Genomic DNA, 19,901 nt, shown 5'->3' with positions numbered 1-19,901 from the left:
GTTATTTCCATGTCTCAGCGAAAGAAAAGTTAAGTGAACTCATCATATAACATATGTGAATCATTGCGTGCTAACATCTGTAAAAACCTCGTTTTGATATACTGAATCGTGCATGAGATACGACGATTGTTATGACCACATGATTGACAATGCACAAGGGGGTAAATTGGCACTTGCACGCTATCGTCCATCGGATATACGAGGGTTGCCCTGATAGTAATCCACCGCATTTTTTTTCTTCAACAATTCTTTATTGCACATAATGAGAATTACGCACATGAAAAAATGGTGTTTTATCCACACCCCCTATTTTTCCATGTAATCTCCATCCCGTTGTATGGCCTCCCTCCAGAGCGAAACAAGGGCGTGTATGACCTTTCAGTACCAATCCTTGTCCTGGTGGCAGAACCAGTGCTTCACTGTGTGAATTACCTTCTCATATCCTCAAAATGTCTTTCACAAATGGCATCCTTTAATGGCCAAAACAAGTTGATGTCCGAGGGGGCTAGGTCAGGGATGTAGGGTGAATGGGGTAACACTGTCCAACCCTGTTTTGCAGTGTGTTCAACAGTCCTCAGACTTATGTGGGGTCAAGTGTCATCATGTTGCAGCAAAATATCTCCTGGGTTGCCACGGTGATGAAGTCGCCAGAAGCACGTCTTGAGTGTTGTTAATGTGCTTCTAAATTAATGCTGCCACCTCTTGGTATCACATCAATGAGAATCCCAGAATACGGTGGTCATGACCTTACTAGCGCCATCAGTTCTTTGAATGTTTTCTTCTGTGGGGAGTGGGAGTGGCGCCACTCCATCGACTGTTGTTTTGTTTTGGATCCAAAATGGTGAACCGACGTTTCATCATTTGTCATAATACGGGACAAGAACGCCTCTCCCTCAGCATCAAACGTTTCAACAAATCGAGACTAATGTTCTTTTCTGTGCGATTGGTGTTCCATCATTAGACTCCACAGGACCCATCTTGAACACACTTTTGAATATCCGAGACTGCGGATAATTGCATCACACACACATCCTTTGCTGATTGACAGATGCAGCGCCAACTGCCCAGTCGCAATGCGTCTGTTCTCGTGAATAATGCGTCTGTTCTCGCGAGTGACAACATCAGTTTGCTGCAACATGTCAGGTGTGACAGCCGCTGGAAATCGTGGAGCTCCACCAAACCGCCTTCTGATGACCTCACTCTCAGTGCCCAGTGACTAACTGTACTTCTATCGACAGCAGATACTCCATAGACTTTACACAAGCATTTGTGAATATTCTCCACAGTTTCTTCCACTGCAGTGAGAATTTCAATGACGGCACGTTGCTTGTAGCGCACACCGCCTACAAAGGTCATTTTGAAACTGTCATGCAGCTATGCTATCTGTCGGAACTGACTGAAACGTGGCGCGCTCGCTCTGGAATCTTCAAATAATACATACGTAACGTTTCGCATTCGTAGCATTGTTTTCGGTTGGTAAAAATAAAAGAGTGCACTACTTTATGGGGAACCCTTGTAAAGCCCAATAATTCGAGAGGGAAACGAGATATTGTTCTGCTCTCAATTTTAAATAAAATTTCGGTACTTTGTCTAAATTTCATCCACTGCTATGTACGATCTAAAATTAACCATAGGCAAAGTTCACGCAATGTGTTTTGCCTCTGCAAAATCTTTGAAATTTCGTGTCATGTTTTACTTCATTTGATGCAGCGTAGTAACTATGGCATAAAACGAAAGAAATTCAGTCCTTTATCGAGCGAAGATATCACACTGTATGATGTACAAAAATCAAATTGTTCCATCTAATAGTTTTCTTAAATTCGGATGAAAAGCATTTCATAGCTGGTTGCAAGTCCGCATGGACAGAACAGGGCGCGTCGTGCACGATCGTTCGTCGGATACAAAACCCAATAACTCGAGAACGAAATGAGATATCCTTCTGCTCTCGATTTTAAATAAAATTTCGTTATCTCGTCTACATTTAAATCCCTACAATATATAAGCTAAAGTCAACCATATCCAATGTGTATGCAGTGCGTTTTTATCTCTGCAAACTCTTTAAAATTTCGTGCAATGTTTTACTCAATTTGATGTAAGGAAGTAAGTATGATGGATAACTAGAAGAAATACAGTTCTTCATCGAGTGAAGATATCAGACTATAAGGTGCGCAAAAACAAAATTTTTCACTTAGTAGCTTTTTTTATAATCGGTCAGTACGCCATCTCACATTAATCACTGTTATTTATAACCCAAAAATGATGTCATCGCTGTCCAGGCACTTCGACATTGTCACAACAATGCATGACCACCTTCTATTGCTATTTACAATTCTGGGACCATTAGTTCGAGTTTTAGGGCAATATGTTACAATTTTGCTGGAACTGTACTGATTTTTTTCTCTGTATTCCAAATATCCACTTTTCATACAAAGACACACATAAATATGAGACATTTAATAACTTTTACGACAGTGCTTTATTTAAACAAATACACTATTGCTACATACAAATTAACTAGTAGCCCACTCTTTCGAACAACGTCTTTATTATAAAGAAACACAATGCAGGAAGGCTTCCCCCGAATGCTGCATCGCGCCAATTGGATCGCATTGTGTTGAAGAGCCGAAGCCACCGGCTTCTGTGGCGATCAAGCAGAGGCGGACTACGGCAGTCACCAGCCACCATGTTGCATTGCTCACTGCCGTGCTGTGCTCGTGTGTTGTCCACTGTGTGAAATGATTTTAGCAGCAACTCCAGGCAGTGTCTGTGTCCATAAACACATTACCCCTCCTCCCACACTCTGGACCAGGGAACAAACAGCCCATTGTTCTGCTCAACGCACCAGCCAAAGTAGAATCCATATAAAGACTGTGACTTCCAAAATAATGTGTTACAAAAGAATTTTTAATTACAAAGTTTATTCGAGCAGTGCGCTCTTGTGACGTCGTTTACGTCCTAGCATTAGTGCAATCTGCATTCTGCTTACACTATGTGTGATCAAAAGAATCTGGACTCCTGCAGTGTGGTCTCAAAACGTACTCTAATTTTATAATTTGGTAATAGTCCAGAATATTTCCAGCAATGAGACGCTATTTTATGACGTAGGTGATACTGCACCGCCACATGAGAATTCATGTAATATATACTTTGCAACAATCAGGACTTTAAAATGTATATATTATAAATATTACAAGCTCCACACAGTTTCACCATATGCTCTGTATCAGTAGTTCCCTGTCTGGGGATAATTACCAACTGAGGGGTGGAAACGAACTTTTTCAATTGTGTTTTGACAACGAAATTAAATTTTTTAAAAGATCATTTCTATTATCATCGTTTCATATGACTGTAATACTGATTACGTAAGTTAACAATAAATAATATTTTGTCAACATACTACCATTAATGAATGACATAGTGTGGTGAAGGTTACAGCTTGGGAAACGAAACTGCGAACAGTATCTTCCTCACATAGTCCACCAACCACACACATATTTTGTACCATGAATCTATGACAGTAACGCTGACTCATATACATCACTTATTCTTAAACATATATCGAGAATGCCTTCTCCAATGTGTTGGTAGCTGCTGTAATAGATCAGAAAGTGGTTCATTATACACTTCACAACAGTAAACTAATTGACACCTCAACACGACATTAACTATGTAATGGCTACTACGCTGCTGTAGGGCCTACACTGTATTATTATTATTATTATTAGTGTCAATGGTTAGACGCAAAGCATTGGCAGCCCGAAGTCATCCAACTTTTGGCATCTCAGAAGTAAGGAGTCCAGCAGTGAAGTGATTTATAAACAGTAGAGCTAACTGTAGTGTGCACATTTAAATTTGGTTGACTTTAAATGAAGGTGAAGAGGACGCATTTGTTGTAACAAGCGTCTACCATCAACGTGGGTGGTTAGCTTTCATTTCTGACAAGGTGCTGTAGGTAGAAATCACGATGCACTGAGAATTGCTTCATAACTGTATAAAAAAGGCCGTAGGAAATAAACAGTACCAAATGTCTCACTGACTCATTTGTTTGTGGTTTAATAAAATACCTACAAAAACTAAATTTCAGCTAAACGTGAAAGTGTTTAACGTTATATATTATTCATTCTACAGTTTTGTTAGGTGCCAGTGCTGATGATGATGGGTAGACGGTGGCGGAGGGGGGGGGGGGGGGGGGGGGGGCTCGACCTAACAATTGATTCATTCCACGCAATGGTAATGGTCTCTGAAAAGTTGAGGTACCTCTGCTCTTCGTGAAGGCTGCAAATCTGGAGTATATGGCCAAAACGTCACAAACCATAATGGAAGAATACAATATGCTACTGAAAAAAGGGCAGACAAGCTATACTAAGCAATGTATAATTAGAGGCGCATCAGCTGTCCTACTTGATCATTGCTATGGAGAATTATTAATCCATCATTCTCCATATTTCTCACCATTGACAAATGTACCATTAAAATTACTCTATGAGTGAATTTAGTTTATCATACCAGTTGTTTAAATAACAGGATTGGGAGTACTATTAGTAATTAATTGTGACGGAGAATATGTGGCGGACTGGCCATTGTACATTTTGTTATTCCATAAGTCTTCAGAAAAGAACATCCTAACTGCTACAATTCCCACAAATACTTTTCTCCAAAGGTCGTTACATATTGTGTTTACATAGGAATGGAATCCAGTACTATTCTATTATATTATTGCGAGAAACAGTAACAACCACAAAAAAACAGGAATGAGTAAGCGGAATGACCTAAAGCGGAATGGCTATATACAGCAAAAGTAGATGACTGCCTGAGAGGAATCTTAACGAAATGTAAATCATCCAGGAATGAAGTGGTTTACAAAAAATTATTACTGATAAAATAATGATACTTGATTGATTTTGGCTGGCGTGTGAAGCAGCCGCGACATAAATATGATCCAGAAGATAGTGCTGGAAGCTCCAGCCGCAACCATCGCATATATAGTGTAGTGATCAAAAGAAAAGGATAAACGAGATTAAGGCAAAACATAATATCTTTCCCTCCATCAGTACGTGTGTGAATAGGAACGAAAATCAATAACGTTGTCACGATGAAACACTGCGGAAAACTCTGTTCTCTACAGGAGAGTTTGAACACTAGTAGGCTGTTGCAGTATACAAGAACACTGAGCCGTGGTAAAATTTGCTGTTTTGAAGAGCGCGTCGCAGCGCGTAGTATAAAGCAGTCGCCTTCCGTTTCTGGCGGTGGCGCCGCTGTGGCAATCGCAGCTTTGGTGTCTCCCTCTGGTGGGAAAGGGGAAAAGTTGCCTGTTCACGTGCATTTAAGGGGCGCTATGAGCTCAGCAGGGGGTCGGTCTGTCAGTCTCGGCGAGTCTGGTCAGTTGGTCAGCCGGGTCAGTATGGGGCAGTCAGTGTCTGTCGTCCGGAGTGCTAGTATGTGTCAGGCCGCCAGTCTGATCGAGTTTGTTCAGGCAATGGGCACTGGCGGTTGGCTCGATCGGTTGGTCGGTCGCGCAGTGGGACACAAGATGACTTGTCCGTCTCGAATGTCGGCGCATATGAGGTCGTCACATTAGTCCAGTGGGCCGCGCCGTATAGCGACGGGTAGTGGCTTCGTGGCCGTCACGAGAGCAACAGGAGCCAACCCACGTCATCGGTGTGGACGGCGCAAGCTGCGATGCCGTGAGACGGGAAATCGGCGCGCCTTCCTGCGTCCGTGGAAGCGGCTACCAGCGGACGGTTCGGGAGAGCGTTTTGGGGGTGCTGCGCCAGATCTTCGCCAGACATCGCAGTTTTTTAGAAGTTAAGTGATTCGAGATATGTTGTTTCATTTACTTGTTAAATTCTCCTTGTTTTCTTGGTCAGTCTCTCGTCCCAACTTGCTCGTTTGTCTCCCGTCCGTATTTTTTAGGCAGTTGGTGTCTGTCTGTCTGTCGGTCTGCCATACGTTAATAGCTGCCTCTGTCATGTTTGTCGGATTCGGTGTTAACGAATTTATTGATTAAGGAGTAAAGGCCGAATTCCTGAAATATGTTTTTAGCTTGCCTGGCCTTGTAACACTAACCAAAACGGCCTTGCTGTGCTGGTACTGCGAACGGCTGAAAGCAACGGGAAACTACAGCCGTAATTTTTTCCCGATGGCGTGCAGCTTTACTGTATGGTTAAATGATGATGGCGTCCTCTTGGATAAAATATTCCGGAGGTAAAATGGTCCCCCATTCGGATCTCCGGGCGGGGACTACTCAGGAGGACGTCGTTATCAGGAGAAAGAAAACTGGCATTCTACGGATCGGAGCGTGGAATGTCAAATCCCTTAATCGGGCAGGTCGGTTAGAAAATTTAAAAAGGGAAATGGATAGGTTGAAGTTAGATGTAGTGGGAATTAGTGAAGTTCGGTGGCAGAAAGAACAAGACTTTTGGTCAGGTGAATGCAGGGTTATAAATACAAAATCAAATAGGGGTAATGCAGGAGTAGGTTTAATAATGAATAAAAAATAGAGGTGCGGGTAAGCTACTACAAACAGCATAGTGAACGCATTATTGTGGCCAAGCTAGACACGAAGCCCATGCCTACTACAGTAGTATAAGTTTATATGCCAACTAGCTCTGCAGATGATGAAGAAATTGATTAAATGTATGATGAGATAAAAGAAATTATTGAGGTAGTGAAGAGAGAGGAAAATTTAATAGTTATGGGTGACTGGAATTCGACAGTAGGAAAAGGAAGAGAAGGAAACATAGTGGGTGAATATGGATTGGGGGAGAGAAATGAAAGAGGAAGGCGCCTGGTAGAATTTTGCACAGAGCATACCTTAATCATAGCTAACAATTGGTTCAAGAATCATAAAAGAAGGTTGTATACATGGAAGAGTCCTGGAGATACTAGAAGGTATCAGATAGATTATATAATGGTAAGACAGAGATTTAGGAACCAGGTTTTAAATTGTAAGACATTTCCAGGGGCAGATGTGGACTCTGATAACAATCTATTGGTTATGAACTGCAGACTAAAACTGAAGAAACTGCAAAAAGATGGGAATTGAAGGCGATGGGACCTGGATAAACTGAAAGAACCAGAGCTTGTACAGAGTTTCAGGGAGAGCATAAGGGAACAACTGACAGGAATGGGGGAAAGAAATACAGTAGAAGATGAATGCGTAGTTCTGAGGGATGAAGTAGTGAACGCAGCACAGGATCAAGTAGGTAAAAAGACGAGGGCGAGTAGAAATCCTTGGGTAACAGAAGAAATATTAAATTTAATTGATGAAAGGAGAAAACAAAAAAAAACGTGGTAAATGAAGCAGGCAAATAGGAATACAAACGTCTGAAAAATGAGATCGACAGGAAGTGCAAAATGGCTAAGCAGGCATGGCTAGAGGACAAATGTAAGGATGTAGAGGCTTATCCCACTAGGTGTAAGATAGATACTGCCTACAGGGAAATTAAAGAGACTTTTTGAGAAAATAGAAGCACTAGTATGGATATCAAGAACTCAGATCGAAACCCAGTTCCAAGCAAAGAAGGGAAAGCAGAAAGGTGGATGGAGTCTATAGAGGGTCTACACAAGGGCGATGTTCTTGGAGACAATATTATGGAAACGGAAGAGGATGTAGATGAAGATGAAATGTGAGTTATGATACTGCGTGAAGAGTTTGACAGAGCACTGAAAGACCTGAGTCGAAACAAGGCCCCCGGAGTAGACAACATTCCATTGGAACTACTGACGGCCTTGGGAGAGCCGGTCCTGACAAAACTCTACCATCTGGTGAGCAAGATGTATGAGACAGGCGAAATACCCTCAGACTTCAAGAAGAATATAATAATTCCAATCCCAAAGAAAGCAGGTGTTGACAGATGTGAAAATTACCGAACTATCAGTTTAATAAGTTACAGCTACAAAATACTAACGCGAATTCTTTAGAGACGCATGGAAAAAGTGGTAGATGCCGACCTCGGCTAAGATCAGTTTGCATTCCGCAGAAATGTTGGAACATGTGAGGCAATACTGACCCTACGACTTATCTTAGAAAATAGCTAAGGAAAGGCAAACCTACGTTTCTAGCATTTGTAGACTTAGAGAAAGCTTTTGACAATGTTGACTGAAATACTCTCTTTCAAATTCTAAAGGTGGCAGGGGTAAAATACAAGGAGCGAAAGGCTATTTACAATTTTTACAGAAACCAGATGCCAGTTATGAGTCGAGGAACATGAAAGGGAAGCTGTGCTTGGAAAGGGAGTGAGACAGGGTTGTAGCCTGTCCCCGATGTTATTCAATCTGTATATTGAGCAAGCAGTGAAGGAAACAAAAGAAAAATTCGGAATAGGTATTAAAGTCCATGGAGAAGAAATAAAAACGTTGAGGTTCACCGATGACATTGTAATTCTGTCAGATACAGCAAAGGACTTGGAAGAGCAGATGAATGGAATGGACAGTGTCTTGAAAGGAGGATATAAGATGAACATCAAAAAAAAGCAAAACAAGGATAATGGAATGTAGTCAAATTATGTCGGGTGATGCTGAGGGAATTAGATTAGGAAATGAGGCACTTAAAGTAGTAAAGGAGTTTTGCTATTTGGGGAACAAAATAACTGATGATGGTCGAAGTAGAGAGGATATAAAATGTAGACTGGCAATGGCAAGGAAAGCGTTTCTGGAGAAGAGAAATTTGTTAACATCGAGTATAGATGTAAGTGTCAGGAAGTCGTTTCTGATAGTATTTGTATGGAATGTAGCCATGTATGGAAGTGAAACATGGACGATAAATAGTTTGGACAAGACGAGAGTAGAAGCTTTCGAAATGTGATTCTACGGAAGAATGCTGAAGATTATATGGGTAGATCACATAACTAATGAGGAGGTATTGAATGGAATTGGGGAGAAGAGGAAGTTGTGGCACAACTTGACAAGAAGAAGAAACCAGTTGGTTGGACATGTTTTGAGGAATCAAGGGATCACAAATTTAGCATTGGAGGGCATCGTGGAGGGTAAAAAATCGTAGAGCGAGACCAAGAGATGAATACACTAAGCAGATTCAGAAAGGTTGCAGTAAGTACTGGGAGCTGAAGCAGCTTGCACAGGATAGAGTAGCATGGAGAGCTGCATCAAACCAGTCTCAGGACTGAAGACAACAAAAACATCATCATCTTGAGAGGTGGTATATGTGTAATGTAGAGCATATTCGTACATTTTATGTAAGACTGCATTTCATGGGTTTTTATTTAAATGGTCATTTTAGTATACAAAGTTGCCACCCTTCCACCGTAAGACTCCCTTTAAAAACAAGTTGCACTTTCGGTGGCAAATTATTTTAATGTGAGTGTTTTGTGCCATTTCCATCCATCCTACGGAGTGCTTAGTTTATGTGTTTGTGTGAGTTGTTAAAATTTTTAGTTTTAAGTAATATGGTGTGTTGCAGATTTGCATCAGTGTAGTCTTTCAGAGGTTGTTGGGAGCGGACGTGACTACGGCCGTGTTAAAAGGTTCTCAGCCCGAAAGCTCATACTGACAACAAATAAATTTGTTATTTCTTCCTCTGAATAAATTGTAACTTGGTAACTTGATATTTACAGGATACTTTGATTATAATTTTAACTCTTGCAAAAAAAAGGAAAGCGGGTTTCTAGGAAAAGGTGTACATTTATTGAAAAAAAAATTGTTTGTTTTCATCAGTTACCCACTGGCAACTACTTCCACGTTCACATAGAGAGATTAAATGTGTTAATGTTCTTCATGAATCGCTAGTAAAGAAAGTAAAATCTTAAGAAAAGGGTTTGAAAGTAAATTCACGATTCAAAGACCAGCAGATGACTTGCTCGTCTGTCTCCCGTCCGTATTTTTTAGGCAGTTGGTGTCTGTCTGTCTGTCGGTCTGCCGTTAATAGCTGCCTCTGTCATGTTTGTCGGATTCGGTGTTAACGAATTTATTGATTAAGGAGTAAAGGCTGAATTCCTGAAATATGTTTTTAGCTTGCCTGGCCTTGTAACACTAACCAAAACGGCCTTGCTGTGCTGGTACTGCGAACGGCTGAAAGCAACAGGAAACTACAGCCGTAATTTTTTCCCGATGGCGTGCAGCTTTACTGTATGGTTAAATGATGATGGCGTCCTCTTGGGTAAAATATTCCGGAGGTAAAATAGTCCCCCATTCGGATCTCCGGGCGGGGACTACTCAGGAGGACGTCGTTATCAGGAGAAAGAAAACTGGCGTTCTACGGATCGGTGCGTGGAATGTCAGATCCCTTAATCGGGCAGGTAGGTTAGAAAATTTAAAAAGGGATACGGATAGGTTGAATTTAGATATAGTGGGAATTAGTGACATTCGGTGGCAGGAAGAACAAGACTTTTTGTCAGGTGAATACAGGTTTATAAATACAAAATCAAATAGGGGTAATGCAGGAGTAGGTTTAATAATGAATAAAAAAATTGGAGTGCGGGTAAGCTACTACAAGCAGCATAGTGAACGCATTATTGTGGCCAAGACAGACACGAAGCCCATGCCTACTACAGTAGTACAAGTTTATATGCCAACTAGCTCTGCAGATGAGGAAGACATTGAAGAAATGTATGATCGAAAAAAGAAATTATTGAGGTAGTGAAGGGAGAGGAAAATTTAATAGTCATGGCTGACTGGAATTCGACAGTAGGAAAAGGGAGAGAAGGAAATGTAGTAGATGAAAATGGCTTGGGGGTAAGAAATGAATGAGGAGGCCGCCTGGTAGGATTTTGCGCGGAGCATAACTTAATCATTGCTAAAACTTAGTTCAAGAATCATAAAAGTAGGTTGTATACATGGAAGAAGCCTGGAGATACTGACAGGTTTCAAATAGATTATATAATGGTCAGACAGAGATTTAGGAACCAGGTTTTAAAAAGCTATTTCCAGGGGCAGATGTGGACTCCGACCAAACTGTAAAAAGGTGGGAATTTAAGGAGATGGGACCTGGATAAACTGACTAAACCAGAGGTTGTACAGAGTTTCAGGAAGAGCATAAGGGAACAATTGACAGGAATGGGAGAAAGAAATACAGTAGAAGACAAATGGGTAGCTCTGAGGGATGAAGTAGTGAAGGCAGCACAGGATCAAGTAGGTAAAAAGACGAGGGCTAGTAGAAATCCTTGGGTAACAGAAGAAGTATTGAATTTAATTGATGAAAGGAGAAAACATAAAAATGCAGTAAACGAAGCAGGCAAAACGAATACAAATGTCTGAAAAATGAGATCGACAGGAAGTGCAAAATGGCTAAGCAGGCATGGCTAGAGGACAAATGTAAGGATGCAGAGGCTTATCCCACTAGGGGTAAAATAGATACTGCCTACAGGAAAATTAAAGAGACTTTTTGAGAAAATAGAACCACTATTATGGATAACAAGAACTGAGATCGAAACCCAGTTCCAAGCAAAGAAGAGAAAGCAGAAAGTTGGAAGGAGTCTATAGAGGGTCTGTACAAGGGCGATGTTCTTGAGGACAATATTATGGAAACGGAAGAGGATGTAGATGAAGATGAAATGGGAGATACGATACTGCGTGAAGAGTTTGACAGAGCTCTGAAAGACCTGAGTCGAAACAAGGCTCTGGGAGTAGACTACATTCCAGGCTTGGGAGAGCCAGTCCTGACAAAACTGCACCATCTGGTGAGCAAGATGTATGAGACAGGTAAAATACCCACAGAAATCAAGAAGAATATAATAATTCCAATCCCAAAGAAAGCAGGTGTGGACAGATGTGAAAATTACCGAACTAACAGTTTAATAAGTCACAGCTACAAAATACGAACGCGAACTCTTTACAGACGAATGGAAAAACTAGTAGAAGCCGACCTCGAAGAAGATCAGTTTGGATTCCGTAGAAATATTGGAACATGAGGCAATACTAACCATACGACTTACCTTAGAAGAAAGATTAAGGAAAGGCAAACCTACGTTTCTAGCATTTGTAGACTTAGAGAAAGCTTTTGACAATTTTTACTCTGTTTCAAATTCTGAAGCTGGCAGGGGTAAAATACAGGGAGCGAAAGACTGTTTACAATATGTACAGAAACCAGATGCCAGTTATAAGATTCGAGGGGCATGAAGGGGAAGCAGTGGTTGGCAAGGGAGTGAGACAGAGTTGTAGCCTATCCTCGATGTTATTCAATCTGTATATCGAGCAAGCAGTAAAGGAAACAAAAGAAAAATTGGGAGTAGGAATTAAAATCCATGGAGTAGAAATAAAAACTTTGAGGTTAGCCGATGACATTGTAATTGTGTCAGAGACAGCAAAGGACCCGTAAGAGTAGCTGAACGGAATGGATAGTGTCTTGAAAGGAGGATATAAGATGAACATCAAAAAAAAGCAAAACAAGGATAATGGAATGTAGTCAAATTATGTCGGGTGATGCTGAGGGAATTAGATTAGGAAATGAGGCACTTAAAGTAGTAAAGGAGTTTTGCTATTTGGGGAACAAAATAACTGATGATGGTCGAAGTAGAGAGGATATAAAATGTAGACTGGCAATGGCAAGGAAAGCGTTTCTGGAGAAGAGAAATTTGTTAACATCGAGTATAGATGTAAGTGTCAGGAAATCGTTTCTGAAAGTATTTTTATGGAGTGTAGCCATGTATGGAAGTGAAACATGGACGATAAATTGTTTAGACAAGAAGAGAATAGAAGCTTTCGAAATGTGGTGCTACAAAAGAATGCTGAATATTATATGGGTAGATTACATAACTAATGAGGAGGTATTGAATGTAATTGTGGCACAACTTGACAAGAAGAAGGGACCAGTTGGTAGGACATGTTCTGAGGCATTAAGGGATCACAAATTTAGCATTGGAGGGCATCGTGGAGGGTAAAAAATCGTAGAGGGAGACCAAGAGATGAATACACTAAGCAGATACAGAAAGGTTGCAGTATGTACTGGGAGCTGAAGCAGCTTGCACAGGATAGAGTAGCATGGAGAGCTGCATCAAACCAGTCTCAGGACTGAAGACAACAACAACAACAACAACAACAACAACAACAATGTAAAACAGCACCGACAGGCATAGTTCAAGCGATCTCACTGTAGTATAGATTTACAGCAGCATTTTCTGAGGGTCCGTCCGTCTACAGTCTCACTGTTTAGGGTTATCAGCCTGGTTCTGTTTATATATAGTTGTTATACAGAAATGAAACACACTGAGCCATGGATATTACAAAATCTGTTACCGAACTGATTTTCAATAAGGCCTTCGTCTAGAGCGTATGGGAAAATCTGTATGTAGCTTGCAATGTTACAATTTACATATTTTGTTGAATTTCAGCTTGCTGCAATGCTTGTGTTATCGGAATTGTTGCGTGCTTGTGGAGTATCAATTACATCATAAAAGAGCGTCGCGTTGCTGGAAATATCCTGAAAGATTAAGTTATAAAATTAGAGTGAATTTATGACTCCTGGTAACAACTATATACAGTGCTCAAGTCTGATGCCGAGTCCTGGCTAGCATCGGCATGCAAAGGGAAAAATTATCCATTCTCCTGCGTTAGGGTGGTTGTTTAATTGTTTATGCACTCAAGGTCCCCTGCCTGTTCGCTGTCTTCCATGCATCACCGTGTGGTGGTCGCAGCGAGAGCACAGCACAATGTATGTTTCCAGATACTCTAGATCACATTGTGTATGGAATGCAGATAGCATTTATAGCTGCTAGGAGGAAAACAGTTTCACACACCCGCGCTACTCTTAGAAGTTTTGTAATTAGAAATGCTTTTGTTGCATGTCATTCTAGAAGCATCGGCCTTTCTTTAAATGCTGCTGTTTGTAGTGGCTTAATCATATGGTTTTTTATGTTTTTTTTCTTTTGGACTTCCAGTAACTGTTTATAACACCATTCAGCCACCAGCCTTCACTGGTGAGACACCAGACTAGCAAGTCACATATTTAGCTTTTCTATTGTGTTCATAATTAAATTCTTAAATTCTTTGCGTGTTTTTGTTTTCTAGTAAATTCATAAAGTCATGGCGTACTTTTGTATTTGAAAGATGTAGTCTAGCGTTTTACTAACTATAACGTGTACATTCGCAGTCTTTAGTGCAGTATACATTCGTTTATTTGCTTTGGACTGCCAGTAGCTCTGTCATCCGGCAGCCTTCGTTTGGGAAGCAGCAGGGGACTAGCAGGTCACATATTTAGCTTTTTCTGTTTGTTTCATAGTTCAGTTCTTATCTTAATAGAATGGATAGGGGGGTGTGCATGTTGTGTGCGGACGCAGGAGGAGCTGGCCGCAATTCGCGAGCGCCTGAAAACGCTTATGGCTTTGGTCAGTTATTTGTTAGCTGCTGCATCAGGGTGTAGCGGCGTTGGAGAATCTGGCACATTGCACGGGACACCTCAGATGTCGCTTGTTTCGCCCAAGTCCTCTTTTGCTGTGGCATATTGCAGCGGGATCCGCGATCACCGCAAGCCAAGTAGCCGGTTGTAGCGCGTTTGTGTCACTCGAGGCGGGAGGTCCATGTGGAGGCTGTCTTGCGTCATCCAGTCACACTGTTAGTGCACAGGTGGCTGCTCCTTCAGCAGGATCACGGGGAAGAGGTTCCTTGGTATCAGGAGCTCCAAAATTAGGCGCGTTTTTTTCCTTTAGGGAAATAGTATCCAATGATGGAAAGAAAGCATGTCTCCTGGCGGACGTCATCCGAGATTTGGAGGCGGCCCTGCTGGCGGTCATTGAACGTGTAGGGTGCAGTCGTCTCCAATTTGTGACATCTGTTGCTTGGGCTCTGAGCCCATCCTCAGTTAGTAAGGTCGACTGGCGGAAGTGGTAAAGACTGCTGACTTCGCACTTGGGGTGCAAGTAGCGCTCACAGTTTGCAGCATCGTCCCTGGAACTCATCGGTGTACTTTAGTCTGGAGCCGAGTGGAGGGTCTCAACCAAAGACTCTGTCGATCCTGTGATGGTTTTGGCTACAGATTTCAAGATCTGTGTTATGGGGTAAAGAACTGTAGGACTCGCCTTCGTACGTCAGGTCCGCACTGCACAATGGAAGCTGCAACGAGTATCAGAGTGCTTGTGGAGTGTACGTGGAGTTTTTTGTAGGCTTCGTGGTGGTTTATGGGCCTGTGATGAATGATCGCCATTCGATACACAGTGAGCTAAATCTGTTTGCGTACAAAGAAGAGACACTTCGACTGTAAAAATTGTGGCAGTAAATTCTCAAAGTTTTCGTAATAAAGTTCCTGAACTTACTGCACTCCAGGATTTTTGTCATATTCAAATTATTCTCGGACTCGAGACCTGTCTGGAACCCAAAGTGAAAAGTGCCTGAACATTTAGTGAGGCATGGAACGCACATGGAAAAGACAAGATTAGGTGTCGTAGGGGGAGAAGTGTTCGTTGCTGTCAACAAAAACATTGTGTCTATTGAGGTCGAAATCGAAAGTGACTGCGAAGTTATCTGGATATGAGTAGCAGGCCTATGTGAACGCAAGTCAGTTATCGGATGTTTCCACCATAGCAGTTGCAGAATCATTCAAGGAAAGTCTACGCTCAGTAATGCAGAAATACTCAGATCATGCGTTATTAGTTGGAGGCGACCTTAATATGCTGGGTATGGATTGGTACATCTATGGTTCAAATGGTTCGAATATCTCTGAGCACTATGGGACTTAACATCTGTGGTCATCAGTCCCCTAGAACTTAGAACTACTTAAACCTAACTAACCTTAGGACATCACACACATCCATGCCCGAGGCAGGATTAGAACCTGCGACCGTAGCAGTCGCGCGGTTCCGGACTGAGCGCCTGAACCGCTAGACCACCGCGGCCGGCGGACATCTATGGATTGACTGCAAGTGGTGCGGACAGTCAGTCTTGGGAAGCACTTTTTAACTCGTTTTCCGAAAACTGCCTCGAACAACTAGTTAGACAGCCTACGCGTAATGGAAATATTTTGGACATTATATTTACAAACAGGCCTGATCTCATCGACAGTGGTGGTGGTGGTTAGTGCTTAACGTCCCGTCGACAACGAGGTCATTAGAGACGGAGTACAAGCTCGGGTTAGGGAAGGATTGGGAAGGAAATCGGCCGTGCCCTTCTCAAAGGAAGCATCCCGGCATTTGCCTGAAACGATTTAGGGAAATCACGGAAAACCTAAATCAGGATGGCCGGAGACGGGATTGAACCGACGTCCTCCCGAATGTCATCGACAGTGTTAGCATAGAAACATGGATAAGTGATCACGATGTCATTATAGTGATGGTGGGTAATAAAGTTAATAAATCGATCAAGAAGGCTGGGGGAGTATTTATGGTAGAAAAAGCAGATAAGCAGTAGTTAGCATCCCAGATTGACAATGACTGGACATAATTTAGTCCTAATACGATGGACATAGAAGAATTGTGGGCAGAGTTCAAACTGATTGTTAATGACACTTTCGAGACGTATGTGCCAAGAAAGTGGACTGAGTATGGAATAAATCCTCAGTGGTTTAATAATCAAATTTGGAATACGCTGAGGAAATAGAGACTGTTGCAGTCTGACTTACACCGTCATACCTTAGCGAAAGATCTTGTTGAGAAACCGAGAAAATTCTGGTCATACGTAAAAATCATTAAGCAGGTCGAAGGCTTCTGTCTAGTCATTCGTCAGATAGTCTGGCGTGACAATAGAAGACAGCAAAACGAAAGGTGAAGTTTTAAATTCCACGCGTAAATCATTCGAACAGCCTCCCGGATGGAGAACATAGAAATAAGCACCCGGGTATAAAGACGCGACAGAAAGAGTTGAGAACAGTTATTATCTCTATACATAAATGATATGGCAGACAGGGTGAACGGTAGTTTACCGCTGTTTGTTGATGACGCTGTGGTGTACAGGGAAGTGTTCCCTTTGAGTAACTTTAGGGGCACACGAGATGACTCAGACAGAATTTTTAGGTGGTGTGATGAGTGACAGGTTACTCTAAATATAGAAAAATTTAAATTAATGTGAATAAGTAGCTAAGATGAGCACGTAACATTTGAATACAGCATTAGTAAAGCGCTGCTTGACATAGGCACATTGATTAAATATCTAGATGTAACGCTGCAGTCCGAGAAAAATTGAAATGAATATGTCAAGTTCGCAATCGGGAGGGTGAGGGCGAATGCTGAACTTTGTTTTCTTGGGAGAATTTTGGGAAAGTGTAGCTCATCTATAAGGAAGTCGGTATATAGAATGATAGTGCAACCCATTCTTGACTACTGCTTCATTGTCGGGAATCCCCACAGGATCGACTTAAAGAAAGACATTGAAGCAGTTCAGAGGCGTGCTGCTAGATTTGTTACCCATAGGTTCGATCAGTACGCAAGTATTACGAAAACGCTTCTTGAACTCAAATGGGGATCCCTGAAGAGAAGACGTTGCTCTTTTTGTGATGAACTATTGCGGAGTTCTCGAGAACCGGCATTTGAGGTCGAGTGGAGATCGATTCTACTACCGCCAACGTATATTTTACGTAAGGACCATGAAGATAAGAAGAGAGAAATTAGGGCTGGTACGGAGGCTTATAGACCCTTGCGCTATTTGCGACTGTTACAGGAAAGGAAATGACTAGTATTGGTACATGGTATCCGCCGCCATGCACATTGAGTATCTACGTAGATGTAGGTATAGAGAACAAAGAGCGATCTGTTCCACAGTGCAGAGTGCAGTGGGAAGGGCTAGTATGTACATGCATGCGGACGCTACCTGGAGCTGCTATTAAAATCATTCTACAATGCGCGCGGGGTGGGGGGAGAGGCAGCCGCGTCGAGGACAGCGTGGCGATGGGTGATGTAACGGGGTGGCTGCTTTTGCTGTAGCCCCTGCGGGTGTGTCTGCCATGCAAACCATTGACTGCCGCTCGAACACAATGTCATGTGCACTTAGGAGAGACCTTCCTGCAGTTTGTTCGTTTGTTATAAAGAAGTCGTATGTAACATTAGTGTATCTGTTTAAATGATGCACTGTAGTAATTGTTAAACGTTAAAAGTCTTCTATTTGCATGTGTCTTTGGATGAAAATCATCGAAAGTAGGTATTTGAAATACTGGGAGAAAATCGAGATGTTTCAGAAAAAATTGTACAAACTCTCTCAGTATGCAATTAATAGCCCCAAAACAGTAAATAGCTATGAAAGGTGGTCCTCCGTTCTAGTACCAATGTAAAAGTGCCTGGACAGCCATGATGTCATTTTTGGAGTTATAAGTTATAGCAATTAATATGAGAGCACTGTAAATATAGAGGCAGCCATAAGTTTGATAGTGGTAATAAACTGTATTAATTAAGATAAGTGGAATATCATAATGGGTCATAATTTATGCTAATTAAAATAAAGAAGGTATAAATTCTAATAATAAGGTAATTGGGTAATAAATCATAACTGGCATATGCTACTATGTTCCACCCAATAGGATAACGCCTATTTGAATTTCCTGTCATTTTTTCAACCACTTGGAAATGAAGAGTGGTGGAAAGCGGAAGGCGGAGTGGAAGGGAATGTGGCCAATTGAAAGAAAACAAGTGGGAGTTTTGTTTTGTTGGGTTTTTTTGTCATATATTACACTTGCACAGCTCTGCCTCACTGACCGAGATGAGGCAATTAGGCTATTAAGGAAGAAAGATTCGACGTTTGCTGATCACCTTTTAGTACAAAACCATCCATATGATATACAATATGAAGTTTTATATTCCATCAAGAAAGCAAAGAAATGACCCTACAATCAATACATACATCATACAGAATATTAAATGATGAGACTCAATTTTCGTTGCAAATACTAGATTGAAACTGTAACTTCATTTTATTTATCTTCGTTTGTTACATGTGCCTTAACATAAAAATTTTTTTACTCCTTTTTTACTGAATGTAATTATTCTAATATTTTCCTATGTAGACACTTTGTCACTTCTGTATCTTCTGTACAGTTGTCCCCTAAAGATGGCCTGAGAAGCCGAAAGCCAGTTCGTGCCAAATCAATATAATTTTGCAGAATATTAGGAAGTGCTTTCGTTTTGAATATCATTTCTAACTTTTCATCATGAAGTAACAGAGCACTACGGATACGAAAACCCCATTTGTGATTCAGCGTGAAAGAAAATGACTATTCTTGGACCTAAGTGTGAAGTCAAACAAATAGTGCACTGAGGAGCTGCAATTGGGGAGAGATCGATTTATGTGTTATAGTGAGTAGATAATCCTTTTGAACAACTGACTTGATGCGTCCTTGGTATAGTAACGCAAAAAAAAAAAAAAAAAAAAATTAACACGGGTGGACGTTGTTATGTATTATCACGCAACGGAGACACTCACCAAAGTCAATTTTATTTAAAGAATGCTGCCGCTTAAAACTTCGTGGACGTAAAGGTATGGATGTTGATTGTGGCTAGCAGTCGAAACGTACTGGGAGCTGCCGCGGCAAACGAGAATCGTTTGGAAGGCATAGACAAATTGTCGCGTCTGTGCTATACTTGAGTGAGAGAATGTCGTAGATGTTGATAAACTTACGTTCTGTGCAGAACTCTCCGGTGAAGCCAGGTCGGCAGACGCACCGTCCGCTGACGCAGGACCCGCCATGCAGGCACGGAGCTGCGCACCCCCCGCCACCTGCGCACACAGGCACAGCGTCCACATACGACCGGTACTCGCATTCCTCCTATAAAACTTATTTTAGAGCTCAAAGTTGGCTTGAATTTGTAAAAGTTACAACGATATTTAGAAATTGATTCCACATATGCATTCTGCGGCTGTACTGTCCACAAAAAAAGACTATAATAACGCCTGCTATCGAAAGTGGATTATAGGGATACAGAGGGAAATTTGTGACTGGATGGAGGATATCTTGGTATATTAGACGTACAGTCTTCGACGGGTGTAAGTAACTTCAGGCATGCCTAGGGAAGAGTCCTGAGATCCTTGCGGGCAGG

The 19,901-nt window shown here is 41.6% G+C and overlaps 1 protein-coding gene across 1 annotated transcript in view; it reads right to left on the bottom strand.

The window, feature by feature from the left end:
* LOC126282212 (fibrillin-2-like) overlaps positions 1-19,901 on the bottom strand; it is a 687,537-nt gene that overhangs the window by 418,264 nt on the left and 249,372 nt on the right. The window contains exon 4 of the mRNA XM_049981761.1: positions 19,483-19,581. Within this exon, the coding sequence (XP_049837718.1) occupies positions 19,483-19,581 (99 nt within the window). The remainder of the gene's footprint in view (positions 1-19,482; positions 19,582-19,901) is intronic.

This window comes from Schistocerca gregaria, chromosome 7 (genome assembly GCF_023897955.1).
Source record: "Schistocerca gregaria isolate iqSchGreg1 chromosome 7, iqSchGreg1.2, whole genome shotgun sequence".
Lineage (NCBI taxonomy): Eukaryota > Metazoa > Arthropoda > Insecta > Orthoptera > Acrididae > Schistocerca > Schistocerca gregaria.
This window is presented reverse-complemented; position numbering and strand designations above follow the sequence as displayed.